We start from the raw sequence: 21,532 nt of genomic DNA on the forward strand, positions 1-21,532 counted from the left end.
GACATGTTCTATTGGTACCGATTCCAATAGCACAGATTTAGACAACATCGCACAATCTTTTTTCCAAATCATAATCCCAAGCCCAACTTTAAATAGCAATGTCTCGATTTCACTGAAACAAATTGGTCACCAGGAGGAATCATATCACCATATATATGTGCAATGGAAATAAAGAATAATTGATTTGGGGCGATGGACTTTCTAATATTGAAAAGAAAGAGCTGGATCGGAATCTCGAGAAGTTGAGAAAGATTCAACACTTTGGTTCAAATAGATTGATGCTCGTTTTCTAGATGCCGGGGATAACAGTAGGGAAAAAAAACAGAGAGAAGAGAAATATCGAAACCGGATACGATAGCTTGGGTAGAAAAATCTTTTCTCTTAAAATAAACCCTTATATTTAAACAGTTCCCCGAATTATTTTACTTAAAAAAATACAAATTTATCCAAGGTATGCACACTTGACTTGTGCACCCATAAATAAATGCTAACTCGATCTTCATAGTTCATAAGCGTCATAGCTGTATTCTTATGTGCATAAAAATAATATATATATATATAAAAAATGATTTTGTTCACGAGTAATTGAGTCATATGTCGAAGGCTCTAAGAAATAGCTTTCAAATTAAATTAGGGTCCAGTCGAAAAAGGCTTCCGAAGGCCTTCGAATCAGGCTTCACAGGATGGGCCCAAAAGGCTCAAAACAAGGCCTTCTAAGGCCTTCTTCAACAAGACATTTCGACACTACTAGACTCAGTTCGAGTTCGAGATTATGAGTGATCTCCGAAACCAATTCCGTACAATATATCAGGTAGATTGTCAAGTTTTCAGGTCAACACTACATGACAGTAAGAGATCGACCTATAAAAGATTCAAACCTGAACCGAAAAAGGAGTTCACAGATTCACACAACACAAGGTGTCTAGAGGTTAGAGTCCAAACACCTTACACCCATTCCTCTTTCCATCTCGAGCCAGTCTCGAAACCATACGGCCTGTCACCTCGGGACCACTGTTATCAAAATCGAACCGAATTGGCCGATTTGACCGGAATAAATTGGAACTAGACAGGTTTACAATTTGGTTCGCTATTTGGACCGGATATGGAATAGAACCGGGTATATTTAATTAAACCGGCCGATTTTATATAAAAAAACTGAAGTAAAAAAAAAAAAACGGTTTTGTATTGATTTTGCGTCCACTATCATCTATTCCCAATTTTGAATTGAAAGGAACAACTTTTGAGGAAAAAATGAAGCAACTTTTCAGGAGAAAAAAGTGTGATCTAATATGTATTATTATGTGGCTAACTCTATGTAGTTATTTATGTTTTGTAACATACTTTTGTAAACAATTATGTGTTTGAAAATAATCCAACATTTGTTGCAATATTATTTTTATATAAACCAAATATTAATTCTAGTATGGATCATTAGAGGTTCACTTGATCACAAAAACTAAAGAATTTCTATGTAGTTATTCAATTTATTTATGAAGTGTAAAGCTATAAAATTTATTTGATGAAAAAAATATATTTTATGATATTTTATTTAATTTTACTAATTCTAAGAATAAGTTTTACATTTGAGCTACAATAAATATATTATTTTATAATAAAAAAATATTATTTCTAATATATAAATTTACTTTTATAGTACATTGTTAATATGTATATTGAAAATTTTATTACATAAAACATAATTATTTATAATAATAATTATATCTTATAAATAAATATGCAAGTATTTAAAAAATCAGTAGTCAAACCAGTTGAACCATCGATCCAACTAGTGAACCGTCAAACCGGAGCTTTATCGGGTCGACGTCCGGTCCGATTCTGATAACATTGCCCGGGGCAGGACGTATCAATGAGGATAAATTTTGTATAGATACACTATTTTTTTCATGATATTATTGAATTTATTTTGCAAAGAATAAAATTGAAGTATGATTTTTTATAATTTGTTTTAATAAGTGTTTTATATATAATTCAAAATGTGTACATAATATAATATATGAAATGGTACATAAATGATACAGCGTGGCAGAAATATTTAATTAGTACGAATGAAAATGCCAGCATTTAGCACGCTGGAAAACATAGATACATGCTTAAAAAAAATAGGATTATGTTTTAACACAAGAGGGCCTTGGATATACATCGAACCATAATTGGTTCGATGTTTGATCGGAGCCATTCAATTTTTTTTAAAATTCCCACCAACTTTATCCACACGAATCTTGAAACAGTACACAAACAACTTGACACGAATCAGCGACTCCAATCAGGTTTGGATGCCCCCCTTGTTGTACCTATTTATCAACGAGCACCCATTTCAAATGAGTGAAGTTACAATTAATGTGTGACGAAAAAAAATTAATTACGAACTTTGTCTTTAATTTTTTTTTTTTTTTATTGATCAGTCCTCTGCCTTATCGTCACAATAAATGAAAAAAAAAAAAAAAAACGGTGCATGGTACTTCTCTTCTTTTCAAGATATGTACATTGAATTATGTGTTTTTTTTTTCCCAGAAGCAACAAGATCCGAACTTTTTATTAATATAAAAAAAAAAATTTCGAATTCGTTTGAGAAAATTTTAAAAATTGTTCAAACTGCAATTTTATTTCACAGTTTTGGGTCTCAACACCTCAAATTAAATCCCTGATTTTACCCCCTCTAAAACCGTAGAACAAATCCACGGTTTCAAAAAACCATAATTTGTTTTGCACTTATAGGCTAAAACTGTGAATTTAATTCAAGGCTAAAACCATTTCATCATACAACTTTTTGAGAATCAATTTAAAAAAAAAAAAAAAAAATAGAAGGTCTACAATATTTTTTATTTTATCTAGAAGTGACTTTTGAACCGAGATTAATAACTCAGTTTCAAAAATTTTTATTTATTTTTCCAATAACACAAAGAAATATTTTAATTTTTCTTACTGGCACAAAAAATTCGGCTTGAAAAATGTTGACCAGGTTTATTTGTCGCAGTCTTTCTAATAAATCAAATTATATATATTTTCAAAGAAATATATAAAATATTTCTAATATTTTAATAGAAAAAAATCATAAAAATTTCCATTTGAATAAAAAAAACCAGAAATATTTTTGAAGTTGCATTCGCAAAAAAAAAAAAAAAAATTGGTTTTTCGAAACCGTGGATTTATTCTGTGGTTTTGGAGCTGCTAAAACCGTGGATTTAATATGCAGTTTTGGAGCCCAAAACCGTGAAATAAAATTGCGATTTAAACATTTTTTGCAATCTTTTCAAACAGAGTGTAGAATTCAATTTTTTTTTTTTTTTTGGTATTAATAAAAATTTCGGCAACAAGATTCTATCTACCATATCCAAAACAGATTACAGTCTGAATTTTTTTTTAAGAACAATACATTTATTTTAAAAGTATTAAGAGATTAAAAGTGCAAAAATATTATTCGTCATTAATACATAACTTGTTTAAATTTTGAATTGATTTTAAATTTGATTTATAATATATTAAGATACCGATAAATATTAGTCATTGATTTTATATTCATACGTTGAATTATGTTTTTGTAATTTGTAATAGAGCACGAGTGCATGAAATCTTAGTCATTGGAATTATAACATTTGTGCACCTTATCGTCACAATAAATGAAGAAAATTTTAGTGCAGGAAATCTCGATCATTTTTTTTCCCGATACGTACATTGAACCGATTTTTTTATTTATATCTAAAAAAATAATTAAATTTCAAAAAATAACCGAAGATGAATAGAATATTGAAATCTATCCAAACCGGAATTTTTTTTTTCCGGTAATTCAATCCAAAATAAAAAAAAAATTAAATATATATTTTTTTAACTCAAAACTGCCCTTTGTCTTTGTCTGTAATTTTGTTTTTATTTATTATTTATTATTTATTATTTAGTAATCATTTGTTGATCTTATCGTCACAGTAAATGAGAAAAGATATGCACTGTAACTTTCCTTCTTTACGTTCCGTACATTGAATTATATATTCATTGTTTGTTGACCAGAGCACCAGGTCCAGGATCCTTTGTACTATGACAACTATCCATGTACGTATAAAATAAAAACAGATGAAACGCCTCCTACCTTAATTGGTGCCGGACGGACCCAACAGGGACAGGGTATATATATGACCAACCCCCAGTCCCCAGGGAACACCTTCCTATAGAAAAGAAAAACCCCACAAATTCAGACACCTAATCGAGAGAGAGACCCAAACAAATTAAGCAATAATCCATCTTGTTCTCTTCCTCAATTTCATCTCTCTATCTCGATCGGTATCTAGATCTCCTCCTAACACTAAGATGGAAATGGAGTTTGCAACGCTGGTGGCTGTTGGATTACTACTGTTGTTGCTTGTCGGCTGGGTTGCGAGGCGGGTGCACCAATGGGTGCAGGAATGGGGAGTCGATATCAGCGGAGGTGTCAGATTACCACCTGGTGAGATGGGATTTCCGCTTATCGGAAACATGTGGGCTTTTCTCCGGGCGTATAAATGGGGACAACCAGATTCCTTCATGGGCTCCTTCATCCAACGGTCAGTGATTTCCCACGTCACTTTCTTTTTTATTCTATGTTCTTATTCGTATTGTGAGTACGCTCTCCGGTGTCTTCAAGTCATTGCTTAAGAAAGTGCCACTTGTGTCGGCTTTTTCTTTTTTCTCCGGGGCCAGGGATATCTACTGTTTAATGAAACGGAGAGGATAACCTATGAGAGTTAGGGGAGGGGTAGTAGTAGTACTACGGAGTAGAGGGACATGGCGAAGGGGAAGAGGTGTAGGGGGTCGATAGCTGGATAGGATTGGTGTTTCATTTAATGCATACACTATAGCTAGATTTTAAATCTCAAAACCAATTAAGTTGGTCATTACAATTTACAGATAATGTCAATATAGAAAAAGGTTGTCAGTAGCATTTATGGTCAAGATATAGCAATAATTAATTTTTACATTTCTAAATTATAATTTATTAATATATTAACATCTACAATAATTTGTTACAACATATGAGTGAGTCTATGGTACTATGCATATTACGATTTGGCACCGTGCTACGGCTCTATATTCGAGTTTTCAAATCCTAACGGTCGATCCAAACCGTTCATCTTGTTCTCCATATTAATATGTGTTTGGAGACCAAATTTTACATTTTTTGAAATTTTTTACTATTTTTTGAAATTTATTGAAAATCACTATTTTTGGAGGGTCCAGAATTTTCAGATCAAGTGATTTTCTAAATATCTAAAAAAATAGTAAATTTTTTTCAAAAAATGTAAAATTTGGTCTCCAAACACATATTAATATGGAGAATAAGATGAACGGTTCGGATCGACCGTTAAAATTTGAAAACTCGAATATAGAGCCATAGCACAGTGCCAAATCGTAATATGCATAGTACCATAGACTCACTCTACAACATATTATCTACGATTAGGGTCCAATTAGCATATATTAATTTCAAGATTGCTCGGACCTACTATATATAGGTGGTCCAGCAATATATAACAAAGCGTTCCCTACCTTAGATTTTCCCTCCACGAACACCCAAATTAACATATAAACATAAAGCTTTTTCTAGAACTATCTACACGGGTCCTGAATTTTGATATAAAAAAAAAGATCACTGTAAAGGAGATTTAAAGATTACAAACGTACGTACTTACCTTTTCTTTCGAATTTTTTTCATAAACCATAATTGAAAAATGGATTCTTAGGGAACCAATATGATTACAACTTTTTTTTCAAAAATCATAAGAACCGTGGGAACCTCATGGTCTGGCATTTTTTTTTTTTTTTCCAGACCGTGTGCTTCTCACGGTCTTGCCAAATTTTTTTTTTTTTTTTTTAAAAAAAACAGATTTTTTTTTCAGACCGTGGGGTTCCCACGGTCTCAATTTTTTTTTTTTTTTATAAAACAGAATTTTTTTTAATTTTTTAATTTTTTGTATTAAAATATTAGAAATGTTGAATATGTTTTTTTGAAAATAGATGAAATACAATATAATTTGATTTATTAGAAATACTGCAATAAATAACCCGGATCAATATTTTTTAGGTCGGATTTTTCGCGGCTGTAAAAAAAATTAATATATTTATTTATGTGTTATTAGAAAAAAATAAAAATGCTTAGATTCTGAGTTATTGATCCCGGTTCAAAAGTCATTTCTAGGTAATCTATAAAATATTGTGATCTTTCTAGTAAATTTAATTTATGAAAAGTTGTATATATTTTTGAAAATAATAATAACTTTTAAGTTATTTAATAATTGTTATTCAAAAAGAATTCTCAAAATAGATATAACTTTTTATAAATTAAATGTCCTAGAGGGATCACAATATTTTCTGGATTACCTAGAAGTGACTTTTGAACCGGGATCAATAACTCAGAATCTAAGCATTTTTATTTTTTTCTAATAACACATAAATAAATATATTAATTTTTCTTACAGCCGCAAAAAATCCGACCTGAAAAATATTGATCCGGGTTATTTATTGCAGTATTTCTAATAAATCAAATTATATTGTATTTCATCTATTTTCAAAGAAACATATTCAACATTTCTAATATTTTAATACAAAAAATTAAAAAATTAAAAAAAAATTCTGTTTTATAAAAAAAAAAAAAAAAAAAATATTTTTTGGCAAGACCGTGAGAAGCACACGGTCTGGAAAAAAAAAATGCCAGACCGTGACGTTCCCACGGTTCTTATGGTTTTTGAAAAAAAAGTTGTAATCATATTGGTTCCCTAAGAATCCATTTTTCAATTATGGTTTATGAAAAAAATTCTTTTCTTTCCATACCAATAGCTATATATAGCTTGGCCTTTTTAGTCAGTAGAAGTCAAATTATACGTAATAGCGTGTTTTTAATTGAAGATTTGGGGGACCCATTCAAGTTGACTAAACATGAAACAAGATAAGATTTGGGGGACCCATTCATAACACAAACGTGCGAACCCACTTCCATTGAAAGGTGGTATATTTATTCTTGGACCTAGCTAAGGGGGGAGGTACAAGTCCCATAACCTTTATGAAAATTGTATATATTGGCCTTGTCCGGCTAGCTTAAGACATTTCATTTTTAATGTCATTTCGCTTTCACTATATATAAGTTGTCTGGCTCTGTGTTGTCAATTGAGGAGAGCTTGGGGGGCTTTTTATGTCATGATAATACATATTTGGAATTTTTTTAATTTTTTAATATTGATAAAAATGGACCCATAAGGCCATAACGCATCAACTTTTGAGCCCATATTATCACTGTTTCTTCTTTGTGTTTTTATGTTTGGCCTCTCGCGTGCTGCCAGAAGATTAGAATTCACATCTCTACCCATGTTTGATTGAGATCTAAAGCTAAGGAGATCTAAATTGATTATTTCAACTTAGGTCGGTCTAAATTATTCATGTTTGGTTGAGACCTAAAGTTAAATCATAGCTTAAACTATTTCTTGTTTGGTTAGAGTTGGTGGAGGAGTAAAGTTTTAAAAGCCTAAATTGGTTAATTATTTATAATAAGATACTAATTATATAATATTAATATATTAATAATAATTGTAATATATTATATAGAGTAAAGCTAATATACACTTAAGTGTACCGTACTTTTAAGTTTAGGCCGTTTGATTTCTTTAAAAGTCGTGCTTTCACGACTTTTAAAGAATCTGCACGACTTTTAAAGAAATCGAACGGCCTAAACTTAAGAGTACGGTACACTTAAGTGTATATTAGCTTTACTCTATTATATATTATTATAAAATTTATTTAATATATTAACAATATAAATATTAATTATATATTAATAATAATTAATAATAATAAAATATAAATTATATAATTATAAATTAATAATAATTACTAATTATATAATCTTATTAAAATAATAATTTAATATATTAACAATATAAAATATTAATTAATATTAATAATAAGATGCTAATTATATAATATTAATATATTAATAACAATTATAATATATTGTAATATTATTATAATAATTATTTAATATATTAACAATATAACATATTAATTATATAATTACATATTAATAATAATTATGAATAAAAAATATTAATTATATAATATCAATATATTATAATATTATTATAATATTATTATAATAATTATTTAATATATTAATAATAATTATGAATAAAAAAATATTAATTATATAATATCAATATATTAATAATAACTATAAAATATTATAATATTATTATAATAATTATTTAATATATTAACAATATAACATATTAATTATATAGTTATATATCGTTAATAAGTGTCACACCCCGCGGCCACGGGTCGTAACAATCTCCCGCCGTAAGCATACAACGCCGTGTATGCTTACAAGGCAATTACACAGTTCAAGCACAACAACAAGCAATAGAAACAAGTTTCTAATATATAATCAGAGTACACAGTCTGGACAGAAAATAGTACAACAAAAGTATCACATCCGGATACCAACCATGAGGCCTACCCTAAATCTATACAACAAAATATATCTAGGGTCATGAAGTGGTAAGCTACTAAGGCCTACTACTCTCGTGCCTCTCCGGAATCAGTCGCACCAGTACCTGTAAAGTAACCCGAAGGGTGGGGGTGAGAATAAATTCTCAGTGCGAAAGTTGCCACAGTTTAGATTATTGGACTTGCAATCAAACTCTATATTCAACAATGAAACCCAAACCAAAACAGTTCAAACAGATATATATATTCATAAATAACATAATGTCAATGCTCGACAACAATTAACCAGATAAATCACAGTTAACGGAATCCCAAGATGAATTTCAAACACAACACATATTTTGGCTTAACTCGATTTATTAGGGCTTGTAGCAATTACAGATGTTCTTTCGAGCTGGACCCTTTATCAAACCCACATCTGTAGGGTTACTGACACCTACAGATGGCCCACCGAGCTGGACCCTTTATCTGACACCCATCTGTAATCGCTTGGCTTAACCGTTTATTAAGGTCTGTTTCAAGTCACATAAAGAAAATTCTCTTTAGAATCATTTTCAATATTCGCAATATTCAATTGACCTTTCAAATGCATTAACACGTAGGAAAATGCCACCGAGCCATAGACGTTACACACTAGTCACCCACGATCTCAATTCACACATCATAACATAATCACCTTCCCTCGTCCCAACCGGTACTGGGAATCATCGAGGGCCGTTCACCTAAGGCCATTAGGATCCTGGGAATCAAAGCCAGCATACAGCCCGACTTTGCAAATTCATTGGATCCAAGTGCTTAACTTCGTAAATCCATTCACATACATATCAAATCGTGGTGACTTTCAATCAAATCAGATCATAATTGATCGACACAACCTACAACCATACCAGCATGCAAATCACTCAAGTCACATCAATTCGAGTTTAATTTGATTGGGCTATGCAAATGCTTTACACAATTCAATGATGCAATCAATGATATTCAACATGACAAACGAATACACAGTTTAATTCCTGAAAATAAAGTATCAAACAAGTCCAAGAATCCCGCACCTGATTACGACGAGCGTACCGCTTAATTCAGGATCGGACGTCTCGAATTGCCTCGCGAAGTCTTGCTCGACCGAGCCTACACCTATATTACACGTATACTAGGTTTAACCGTGGTTCATGATCGAGGTATTCACTTAAATTATATTAGGGTTCATACTTTTCTATTCCTCTTTCTTGCTTTAAAATCTCTAACTTCGCACAATTTTCATTTGGGTCTTCTAGACCATACACGATCTCAAGTTGGTAACAATTCATTTACTAGTTCACAGTTTCGGTTCCCATAACAATTCAATTCACCAATTGGTTAAACCCTAATTTGGTCAAAACCTAAAATTAACCGTTAAACGTTCTAGAAATTCAAGATCAAGGGGTAACCCTACCGATTACAAGTCTAATCGGTTGGATTAAACTAATCAATTCACGATTATGCCCGATTTCAGTTTTGGCACAAAACCCTAGAAATCAAAATCCACAAATCGGAAGAAATTAGGAAAAAGATTGACAAATAAACAAACAAGAAGTGTAGAGGAACTAATCCTCGAGCAATTCGAACACAAATCTCGAGTTTAAAACGAGAATCTGAGAAATCGAGAAAATTCGAGGTTTCGAAAGAAAGAAGGAGAGAAAGAAATACCAAATAGGAGAGTTCGGAGAGATCTACAGGCGCTTACTCGGTTCCAGTTTCGATTTCTCGCAATAATTGGGGGTTTGAGAGGAACGGGAAACTCTCTCGCTCTTTTTCTCTCTCTCGGGTGAAAATCACTTGAAAATGGGGAAAGGAATGAAGTGGGAGAGAGAGAGAAATTGGATTTGAGTTTTAGGGTTAAAATCACCCTGAGTGCGGACGCACTCATCCGCAGTGCTGGTGGCTTCACCCGCACTCAGCACTTAGTCGGTTTTCAGAACATAAAATTTAACACATAAATCTCTGAGTGCGGACGCACTCATCCGCAGTGCGGGTCACTCACCCGCACTCGGGACTTAGGCAAGAGTTCAGGAAAAAGTCCGAGCCTAATGCGGATGCATTCCACCCGCAGTGCGGGTCCATCCATCCGCATTCAGTACTTGGAAGAATTTCAGAATAACACAGAATTTCATGAGTGCGGACGCACCCACCCGCAGTGCGGGTCAATCCATCTGCACTCAATACTTAGAATATTTTAGAAAATTCAGTTCAATACAAAAATTCATGAGTGCGGACGCACCCACCCGCAGTGCGGGTCAACGCATCCGCACTCGGCACTATAAAGTTTCAAAATCTCAAAATTTCAACGCAGTTTCGATTCACACTTAACTTACTTACTCAGATGAACCTTAATTAAGGTTTTAAACTCCTATTTTGTTAGCACGATTTTCAATTCTTGCTTTTAATTCATTTGAAATTAATTATAAAAATTTCGTAACGTAACAATAAGATACTAATTACACAATATTAATATATTAACAATATAACATAATAATTATATAATTATTTATTAATAAAAGGATATTAAATATATAATATTATTATAACAATTATTTAATATATTAATAATATAAGATATTAATTATATAATTATATACTAATAATAATTATTATCAATAATATACTAATTATATACAAATAAAATATTATTATAATCATTCAAGTTAAGCCACGAGGTGGAATAAAAATTAAATCACCATGTGAGGTGGCTTAATTTAGGCCAGCCTAAAGATCGGTTTATGCCATCTTAGTCCGGCTCAATTAAGACACGTTTGGTGAAATAACGAGGTCTAAACTCCTTATTCCACCATTTAGGCCACAACCAAAAGTCCAACACAGATCGGATATGGATGATACTTCAGCAATAATATTGATTTGCATTTCATTAATATTCGTGTCATAATAGAAATCATTGTTGAGAATATGCAGTAAGAATCATTTCCATGCACAAGATTCAGCGTTTATATTCACATACTGCTAGACTTTGTATTTAGCATGTGAAGTCAATTTAAAGTAAAGTAGATATTTATTATATTACTTTAAAATATTGATATTTCATAATAGTGAAATAAGTAGATAAATAGCTTTTAATAAAATACTTTTATTTTATGTATTAAGGCGTCTTAAAATACTTAGTCAACACAAGCACAAAAAGGTTGCATGCTCTATTTTTTTTTTAAACTGCCAATTATCTCTCATCTCTTAGTTTAAAGCAGGGCTAGTCCTGAAAAATTTGGGATCCGGGGCAAGAGAAAAATTTGGGCCCTTGATATATACAATTTTTTTTTATGAAATTGACTAATACACTTCCACAAGTACTTCAACATCATATGCTTATTAAGTCATTTTTGCATTTTCAAAGTCTAAACAGTTGATCCGAACCGTTAAATATGATATCCATATTAAAACGTGCCTGGAGACCGAATTTTACATTTTTTTTAATTTTTTTTTACTATTTTTTAAGATAGGTAGAAAATCCATTGATTCAGAAGATTTTGAATCATAAAAGACAATGATTTTCTACCTACCTTAAAAAATAGTAAAAAAAAAAAAAAAATTCAAAACAATGTAAAATTTGGTCTCCATACGTTTTAATATGGTTATCCTGTTGAACGGTTTGGATCGACTATTTGAAATTTTAAAATGCAAAACTGACTTGTAAGCATATAGTGTTGAAATACTTGTGGAATCGATTTACCAGTCTAATTTTTTATTAATATGCCAATAGATCCTATCTATTTATAAAAAAAATTTGAGCCCTAATATTTTAGTTATTTTTAATATATACAATTTTTTTGGAAGGGCCCTTGGATCTTGGGACCCGGAGCGGTCGCCCTAGTTGTCCAGCACCAGGGTCGGCTATGGTTTAAAGAACCTGCTTTGTGGTATGCAATTTTGCATATTACAGAGGTGTAATGCCCACAGAATTTCCTAATAGAAGTAGGTCCATATTACAAACCACTGGCTAGCAAAATCTGTTCTCTCTCTCTCCAATAATAACTAATTATTTTCCTGATCCTTATCTAGAAAACAGAGGCGGGTAAGATTGGATTTAGAATAGGTCATTTCCAGTTGGGTTTAATTGGGCCCAACTCAAAATGGGGTTGAATTCTTTGGACGGGCTTATATATCTGGGTCAAGTTTTCCTACTACATGAAACATCTAAAACTTACTATCTGTTATTTTAATTACAGATCTTTTTTTTTTATGGTTATTTAATTACAGGTATTAGATGGTACACCTGGTGTACCTCTAAATAACTGTTGGTTTTGGATTAAGTGAATGTGCCTATGATTCCTTTCTTTTGCTCTCTCTATTATTCCTTATGATCAGTTCTTCCAGTCTATATATGCATTTGGTGTGTTTTTAACATGAACCTAGAAGTTCACACAAATGAGAAGTTTTCTTATAAATATAAAGTAATATGTTCAACTTCCATCTGACTTGATCTCATCTTGAATGCATGCAGATATGGTAAAACTGGCATATACAAGGGGTATATGTTTGGGGGTCCCACAATACACGTGACTTCCCCTGAGGCATGCCGAAGAATTTTGATGGATGATGAGCATTTTGTGCTTGGATGGCCTAAGGCTGCAATGGCGCTTATGGGAAGGAAATCGTTTATTGGTAAGCTGGTGTGCATGCAGTCATTTATTTGGCTTATCATTGGCTTAAATAGCATATATGTACATGTTTACTTGGTTTTTGTGATGGGATCCATTAATTGGAGATGTCATGGTGTGTTATTTTTCTTTTGAATTCTCATATGGTGATTAGGAGATTATTATAAATTAAATTCATTGATATCTATGTTGTCCAAACACCATTTTTCCCCTTAGCATTACCCATGTCAGAACTTTTCTGAAACTGTTCATGATGTCAACTTGAAATTTTTTGCAAAGCTTAAATCAAATTTAGAAAATGGCTTCAAGATATCTGGTAATAAATAAACTTTGTGACAGGTATATCTCAAGAGGAGCACAAGTGGCTTCGAAAGCTGACAGCAGCCCCGATCAATGGCTATGAGGCGCTTAATACCTACCTACAATACATCGAGTTCTGCGTAATATCTGCATTGGAGAAATGGTCAGTGATGGGGGAGTTTGAATTTCTTACAGAATTGCGGAGGTTGACATTTCGGATTATAATGAAGATATTTCTGGGCAAAGAGAGTGATGTCATCACGGAAGCTCTAGAGAGAGTGTACACCGAGTTGAATTATGGGATAAGAGCAATGGCTATCAATATCCCAGGTTTTGCTTTTCATAAAGCACTTAAGGTATGATCTCAGCCATGTTCTCTTTTATTATTACCTCTTTCCCCCTTTTATGCGGGCAGGATAGACTGGTTATCTTATCTGATTGGTTGAGTTTCCAACAAATGATACAAAATGGAGTGAATCAATGCCAATTATATGGCTGGGCACTAAATTTACCAGATAAACAATCATAAGAAAATAAAGTAGTCTAATAACCCGTTCTTGTTAATACAACACTTAACTTTGTTCTATGCAAGGCTCGGAAAAAATTGGTGGAAGTTTTGCAAGCAGTACTTGATGAAAGAAGGGCATTAGAAGGAAGAGATACAAGTCGAAGATCGAAGGACATGATGGATAATTTACTGGAGGTTAAGGATGAAAATGGTAGAAAATTAACTGATGAAGAGATTATTGATGTGCTAATCATGTACCTTAATGCGGGACATGAGTCATCTGGCCACATCACCATGTGGGCAACTGTTTTTTTACAAGACAACCCAGACATTTTCAAAAGAGCCAAGGTTTAAAAATTGTTATGCTTTCCTTTCTTTTTAATTGTATTTTCTAGATATTCCTGGTAAAATGACAATGTTAATTAATAGGAGGAGCAAGAGAATGTAAGGAAAACCATGCCACCAATGCAAAAGGGATTGACACTCAAAGAGATCAGAAAAATGGAGTACCTCTCTAAGGTAAGCTCGAACTTCAGAAACTGAGTGTTGGATCTTTTTTTAGTTACATTCTCTTATACTTCCTTAAAAGTTCTGAAGAGCACTGATTTGTTCTTTTTTTTGTTTAAGCTTATTGACGAGACACTACGCCTCGTTAACATCTCATTTGTATCTTTCCGTAAGGCAACTGCAAATGTCACTATCAATGGTCAGTACTTCATAGCTATACAAATATTCTTACACTTTTTTTTTTTTTTTCTGTGACTATTGTAAAATGTTCCTTGGAATCATAAACGTCAGGTCCTGATTTAATAAATTCAAGTAGGTAAATAACAACAAAAAACAACACAGTTTAGGAAATTGTTTGCTTTACAACATTATTTTGGCTCCCGGTTCAGAGGTTCTTTTAAATATTGTTTGTAGGTTATCTGGTACCTAAAGACTGGAGAATAATGCTTTGGTATAGAAGCGTGCACATGGATCCTGAAGTATACACCGATCCTAAGAAATTTAATCCATCTAGATGGGATGTAAGTTTGGCCACAAATATACCTATGCATCTGACCCTAAACTGAAATTCATGAATAAATTTTAAAATTAGCTTTCTTTTCCTCTTCTTTAATTTCTTTCTACCTTTTCAATCCTTCTTCTTTTCTTTTTAGAAATCATTGGAGAGAATTAGTGGATTCTGTGATATGTATATGTCTTCTGATCTTTTGTAAATTTAACATTTTCCAGGGACCCCCTCCAAAAGCTGGGACATTTCTGCCATTTGGATTGGGTAGCCATTTATGCCCAGGAAATGAGCTGGCTAAGCTTGAGATATCCGTCTTCCTTTACCATTTTCTCCTCAAATACAAGTCGGTTATCTTTTTCTTCTTCCACTATTTTCTCAATTTCATCCCCTTTGCTACAAGAATTAAAAAGAAGTAACATATTCACTTTTCAAATTGAACAAAAGCAAAAGATTAAAATTGGTACAGAAATTTTGTTGTGATGCTGTCTACAAAACTGTACCATTATTGGCAATTAATAGTCATTTTGAAAGATATTTTCAAAGTTAAATTCATTATGCCATTAATAGTCATTTTGAAAGTTAAAAGATATTTAATTTAGTTTCATATTCTCTTTTTTTTTTCTTCTTTCGCAGGCTTGAGAGGGTGAACCCAAAATGCAAAGTGAGGTATTTACCGCATCCCCGCCCTGTCGACAACTGTTTGGCAAGATTAGTGAAATTAGGAGATTGACAGTATTGAAAGAGAAAATTGAACTTGTAGGGTCATATATCTCAATTTATCTGATGAAATAATTGTTGTAGTTTGATGGTAAGAATCAGTAATAAATGTGAACTATCATGAAATTTTCTATCATATCTGTGTTAATGTTTAATTAAAAAATGTAGTTCCATAACAAAATGCGTGCACAATTTATCTGTGATATTAATCCAGATGTTAGTAAGGCGACAAAAGTACCAAATCCTGTTTTTTGCAAGTACCAAATCCTGTTAGTAAGACTATTATTTGCCTCCCTTCTTTATATCTACTATGCAAAAAATACATACTTTGCATATTAGATTTAAACATTTTGTAGTAGACTGTATGCAAATTGAGATTACATAAACATTTACACACACGCTTCTTCTGTACATATAAGGGGTGAAAATAAACCTACTATAACATTATAGAACATTTGGTGGGTTGCTAAAAACCCCAAGTAATTGATAAAGTAAATGAATAAGAAGGGAATTTTTATTTGTAGAAATTATTATCAAATAATAATAAAAACAGAAATAGTATATTTATTTTCGATGTTATAGATGGATCCCAAAAAAAATACAAGATCCAAACTTTGAAATGGAAATTTTGTTTCAGATTAAAAAAAAAAAATTGCTGAAAGAGTGGCTGAGTTTTCTTGAAACAGAAGAATATTGAGATTTTTACTGAAATAGTAGCTGGATTTATTTGAAACAGCAAGAGTGGCTCAATATCTTTCTAAAATAGAATCAATGCTGGATTTTTTCTGAAACAGTATAAAACACGTTGAATCCGATTTTTTTTCTTTATGAATCCATCTTTACCATCGAAAATTCAGATACGTTTTATGTTTCTCTTTTTTTTTTTTTTGATATAATAATGATTTCTATAAATACATAATTCTTATGTTTTTCTTTATTTGATGAAAAAATGAAATAAATAATTAAGAAGATATTTTTTGTTGTCATATAAAATTATGATAAAGTGTAGAAATAATCCTTATTTAGTTATCTCTCTATCTTAGTACAACAAGACAAATAGTTTTTTTATCTAATTATCTCTCCAACCAAACGTCTCACAAAAGAATTAAACAAAATGAACAGAAAATTTTGGACTTAGTTCTTTTTCTACCAAACACAGCGTAACAAGATATGGGACAATTCCTTATCTAATTATCACTTCAAGAAACGTAGCTTAAAAAATAAAAAAGAGGAACAAAAGTTTCAGGTTTAAATGGACAATCTCCCGTATTTTATAACTTGAGAGAATGTAATACCCACATGTATATGGAAATGGAATCGTCTATATAGCAGCTTTCAAATGGATCATCTCCAGTATTTTTAACTTGAGAGAATATAAATATGTATATGGAATCGTCTATATGACTATATCTTTTCACTTTTCAAGTATGAGGTGTGTATGCTTCGGATAGACCGGAGGCGTATAAAACCTGATCGTCCTCTCCAGGCCCTTCCCGTCTCTCTCCCCTCCTCAAACGGCACAAATCAGATCAGAGAATATTTCAAACGAAGAAGGTACGAGATTTCAATTTTTTACTCAAGTTAAACCATGATCTGGCCAATGACGCCGACCAATCAATTTGATCTCTGCTTCTAACTTCTAAGGTTTTAATAGAATTAGTGAAAGCGAGGTTTTACCTCCTCGAAGGATTTTAGTTCGAAATTGTTTTTTTTCCTTGGTCAGAACAGCTTGAATTTTTTTAATAGGAGTCAAACTATATTTTCTCATTGCGAAATTTAGATTCTCGAGTAACTTTTTTTTTTCTTTTTCTTTCAGCAGCCTGTTTATAACCAGCGGATCCCACCCGATTTGCTCGTCATTAGGGAAACCTACTTCACGCTATCCCGAATCTCTATTCTGGATCCACTAAAAAAAAAAAATCAAATCTGAAGCATCAGTCGGTCGCAAACAATATAAACTAGAAGGAAGGAAGAATCAGCTTAAGTCGACGGTGAGTCTTATTATCTTATTCAAGGGTTCTTTCGCTCAAAACGAGGCCAGTCGGTTTGGAAAATCGCCCAATTATCCGATCGTGAGCTACCGGTAGATTTTTCAACCCATGGTAGCAACAACGGACTATGGTTGGATATGGTAGAAGGTCCTAATTTATTGAGTTTTATCTGAGATAAACTTGTTAAATTACTTCCAACTATATTGCAAATTATTTTCTTCTAGTCGTTTTGAATTATCAAGCTAAAAAATAGATATATTGCCTTAAGTAAAGCGCACTCAGCTTGTTGGCTTTGCTTTTGAAAGGCAGTCATGACATCAAATTTGAGAATTCCAGTTTTCCCGAAGAGCAGTCATAACTTCAAATTTGGGCCGGTTGATGATTGAACTGAGTTAAAATCACTAAATGTATATCAAATCAGACAAATAGGAGTATCTCTTATCTATTTCCTGGATTATTTTTATCTTGAGTATCAGATTTGAGGTATGGAGAAGAGTGACTGTAGTTCCACTGCTAGCGGCCTGGTATCATCAGAGAAAGTGAGAACTGTATATGTATGGGACATGGATGAGACACTTATTTTACTGAAGTCATTGTTGGATGGTACTTATGCCAATTCATTCCATGGTGGGAAAGACTTGAAGAAGTCAGTTGAAATCGGCAAGAAATGGGAGAATCTTATTCTTCGAGTTTGTGACGAACTATTTTACTATGAGGAGGTTTGTATAATTGCTTCCCTTTTCCTTTTTTTTTTCTTTTCCGCAGATTTTGTTAGCGATAGTGATTAACATAGCTTCAGCAATGTGAGTTGGAAACTTGTTATAAACCCGACGACATAGTTATTTATTTAATTGTGTTTCAATCTTTTCCTAATGCAAGGGTTGTGGTTTATTACAAAACCACTTTTGCTTAATAATATTACTTTTTGTGAAAGTTTGCCGTTGACTCCTCAGTTTTGCTTACATTTGACTTAATTGCAATAAATTATTTTTCTAGTTGACACTTAATTTGTAGATTGAGAACTATAATGAGCCATATCTCAATTCATTGAGCGCGTTTGATGATGGGAAAGACTTGTCGAAATATGATTTTGAGAATGATTCTCTTTCCGCTCCTAATGACATTTCAAACAAGAAAAAGCTTGCTTATAGGCACCGCTCAATTGCTGACAAGTATAAAAAGGTGCCTCACCCATTGAATTAACCTTGTTATTCTAAGCACTTGTTGTCCTGAGATTTAGCTAAGATTGTGATTTGATGACAGGGCCTGCAAAATTTGCTGGACGAACAATTGCTTAATGCATGGAATGATTTGTATAGTCTCACTGATAGTTATACCGATGGATGGCTTTCTGCTGGTAAAGATCTATCTCTCTGTCTGTCTCTCTCTTGCGCACCCACACACACACACACACACACACACTCGTGTGTGCACTTGCAGACAATTGTTTCTTGCTTTTATCTGGACCAACCTCTCCATCACATTTTATTACAGAAGGGTATTTTGCTCCAAAGAATTATACTTATTTGCATGATATGCAAGGATACGAGGAAATATATTAGATGTGGGTGAATGTAAGGGTATGGGCCGAAAATCAATGATTTCTAATGGTGCATGTACTATTGGTTCTTGTTTGAGAAATACAGATTGTTTACTATAATAGGACTTTTGAACTGTATGAGTGCTGTACTAACTGCTATTTAATGACAAAATGTATAATACTCATACTCTGATTAATTTTTCTATTGTTCTTTAGCACATGAGTTGGTTCAGCAAGCATCTGGTGTAACATCAAATGGAGATGATACTGCATGCAATAATAATAGTGTAAGCCTGATTGTTACGTCAGGTTCGCTGATTCCTAGCATTGCCAAGTGTCTCTTATATAAGCTTGATGACGTCATCTCTCATGATAACAGTATGTGCTTTCTTTCCTGACATCTCTTTCTACCTTTTTATATTGTTTATATTTTCTCTAATTATCATGAAGACAGAAACCCAAGTATTATTAAGCATGTTACATTTGTATTTTACCTATTTTTATCTCTTACTGTTGGAAACTTTGCTAGTTCCACTCCTGATGAAATTTACAAAGGCAAACATTAAAATTCTTTTCTTTATCCAGTGAGCTAGATACATTTCTTCATTTAGAGAAAGTGAGAAAGATCGAAGTTATTCATGAGAAGCCAAAATCAAATATCTGACAAATGCGAAAATGCAGTTCATTATCCATAATTATATATTTAACTTTTTATTTCTTTCCTGTCTTCTAGTTTACAGTTCTTGGGAAGTGGGGAAGCTGCAGTGTTTTACCTGGATAAAGGATCAGTATGACAGCCCCCAAACTCGTTTCTGTGCGATTGGAGATGGCCACGAAGAGTGCAATGCTGCACAATCTCTGAAGTGGCCTTTCATCAAAGTGGACTTCAGACCCGGTAACCCAAACCGATTTCCTGGTCTCAACAAGGGTACACTTAGGAGTTACATATCTGTCATGTATGGGACCCCACAATCTGATGAAGAGGAAAAGCAAGATGGCTGATTCTTTTGTCAACCATAATTTGTTTAAGAAATGGCGAAAAAAGGTGGATCTATTTTTGCATATGCTGGAACCTGTTCAATAATTAAACTGGAGGGCTCAGTTCTTAGTTTGCATTTACTTGTGCCCTTTCAATAGGTCCTTGTATAACTGCGCCTCTCTCTGATATCTGTATATACATTCAGTAAGGTTCCCATATGTAATAACTGTTATCATTTTAATGCATTTGTGTTAATATCTGTGTATTTTGCCAAGTTGGTGCTCTTTGGAAATAGCTACAGATTTCTAAAAAGGTTCAGAGAGGAGATACAGTCATACAGGTGCAGAGCAGATGCATCATATGAAAAAGAGAGGAGATACAGAGCATGTTTTCTTCTGATATACATACAGATGTGGCACAAAACAGGGTGAGGGATAAGTTATTTTATTACGGATAAGGTAACTAAGGTTCAAATTTTAATAACGTAATTATGAGTATGGATTTTAATATTATGATCCATCATGACACCGCCTCCGAGAGGAAAATTTAAAATTGACAAGGGAAATTTCATGTATACCCCCGAAATTCTTGAAATAACGTGTCTTTGATCGTGGACCTGTTTTAGTTTTGAAGAGAGACAGTTGCTCCAATATCATCTTAGTGATGCATGATGCATTTACAATGTTAATTCCATACGGTTGAGAAATTTCAAATAATTTAATGAATGATGAGCATGATCAAATATCATCACTTCATGTATGGAATAACATGTGATCATTTATTAGATAATATATTGTTATATTGTTTAGTTATTACTCTTCTTCTTTTAAAATATTGTTAACATTAAATTTAAAATTATTCAAATTTTATAAATAAAACTTTATAGGGAGAAGGAATAGAAAATGCAGATATTTGAAACCTAATATGTTACAAAGTAATCTGGTACAGTGAATATTTGCATGAGAGTTTTTTATTTTCAATGATATTAATTGTGCAAATAAGAAAAAAAAAAGAAATGTTCTGGTACCTCGAGCCATTATAATCGAGCGCGTCCCTCAAGTAGTATAATAGAAAAAATTTCCAATGTTGTCTAACTTTCGTTTCCAGCATTAATATCTAAACATTTAAAGCTATGTTTATAACATTTTACAATGCTACTCTCAAGCATATAAACGTCTGTATGAAAGTATTAAAATTCTAAATCTGTATAGTTTTAACTCCTAACTACTTTTGTCTTCAAGTCAAAAACAGAAAGATTTCTTTTACCCACTCTTTTTAATTATTTCTCTTATCATTATAATTTATTTTTCCAACGATCCGTGATCAATTTTATGAATCTAAAAATATGAACATTT

General features: G+C 32.4%; 2 protein-coding genes across 4 annotated transcripts in view; both read left to right on the top strand.

Annotated features, from left to right (window-relative positions):
* The first annotated feature begins 4,223 nt into the window (after nucleotides 1–4,223).
* LOC144567045 (ent-kaurenoic acid oxidase-like) overlaps nucleotides 4,224–21,532 on the top strand; it is an 82,127-nt gene continuing 64,818 nt past the window's right edge. The window contains exons 1-9 of one of the 2 annotated variants that reach the window (XM_078317082.1): nucleotides 4,224–4,553; nucleotides 12,971–13,131; nucleotides 13,467–13,783; nucleotides 14,020–14,283; nucleotides 14,365–14,454; nucleotides 14,563–14,641; nucleotides 14,857–14,963; nucleotides 15,172–15,293; nucleotides 15,584–15,901. In XM_078317082.1, the coding sequence (XP_078173208.1) occupies nucleotides 4,321–4,553; nucleotides 12,971–13,131; nucleotides 13,467–13,783; nucleotides 14,020–14,283; nucleotides 14,365–14,454; nucleotides 14,563–14,641; nucleotides 14,857–14,963; nucleotides 15,172–15,293; nucleotides 15,584–15,680 (1,470 nt within the window). In that variant the 5' untranslated portion in view covers nucleotides 4,224–4,320 and the 3' untranslated portion in view covers nucleotides 15,681–15,901. Of the gene's footprint in view, nucleotides 4,554–12,970; nucleotides 13,132–13,466; nucleotides 13,784–14,019; nucleotides 14,284–14,364; nucleotides 14,455–14,562; nucleotides 14,642–14,856; nucleotides 14,964–15,171; nucleotides 15,294–15,583; nucleotides 15,902–21,532 lie in introns of those variants that run through there. The other variant, XM_078317083.1, reaches the window with a different exon arrangement.
* Nucleotides 17,034–20,437, top strand: EYA (eyes absent-like protein). 2 transcript variants are annotated; one of them, XM_078317084.1, is made up of 7 exons: nucleotides 17,034–17,221; nucleotides 17,487–17,658; nucleotides 18,135–18,377; nucleotides 18,673–18,840; nucleotides 18,922–19,015; nucleotides 19,415–19,576; nucleotides 19,932–20,437. In XM_078317084.1, the coding sequence occupies exons 3-7, from the start codon at nucleotides 18,144–18,146 to the stop codon at nucleotides 20,198–20,200; spliced, it is 927 nt and encodes a 308-aa protein (XP_078173210.1). In that variant the 5' UTR covers nucleotides 17,034–17,221; nucleotides 17,487–17,658; nucleotides 18,135–18,143; the 3' UTR covers nucleotides 20,201–20,437. The 2 variants fall into 2 exon arrangements, with proteins under 2 accessions (XP_078173210.1, XP_078173211.1); XM_078317085.1 differs by having other exon boundaries at nucleotides 17,083–17,221; nucleotides 17,484–17,658.

Source organism: Carex rostrata, chromosome 16 (genome assembly GCF_964058835.1).
Source record: "Carex rostrata chromosome 16, lpCarRost1.2, whole genome shotgun sequence".
NCBI lineage: Eukaryota > Viridiplantae > Streptophyta > Magnoliopsida > Poales > Cyperaceae > Carex > Carex rostrata.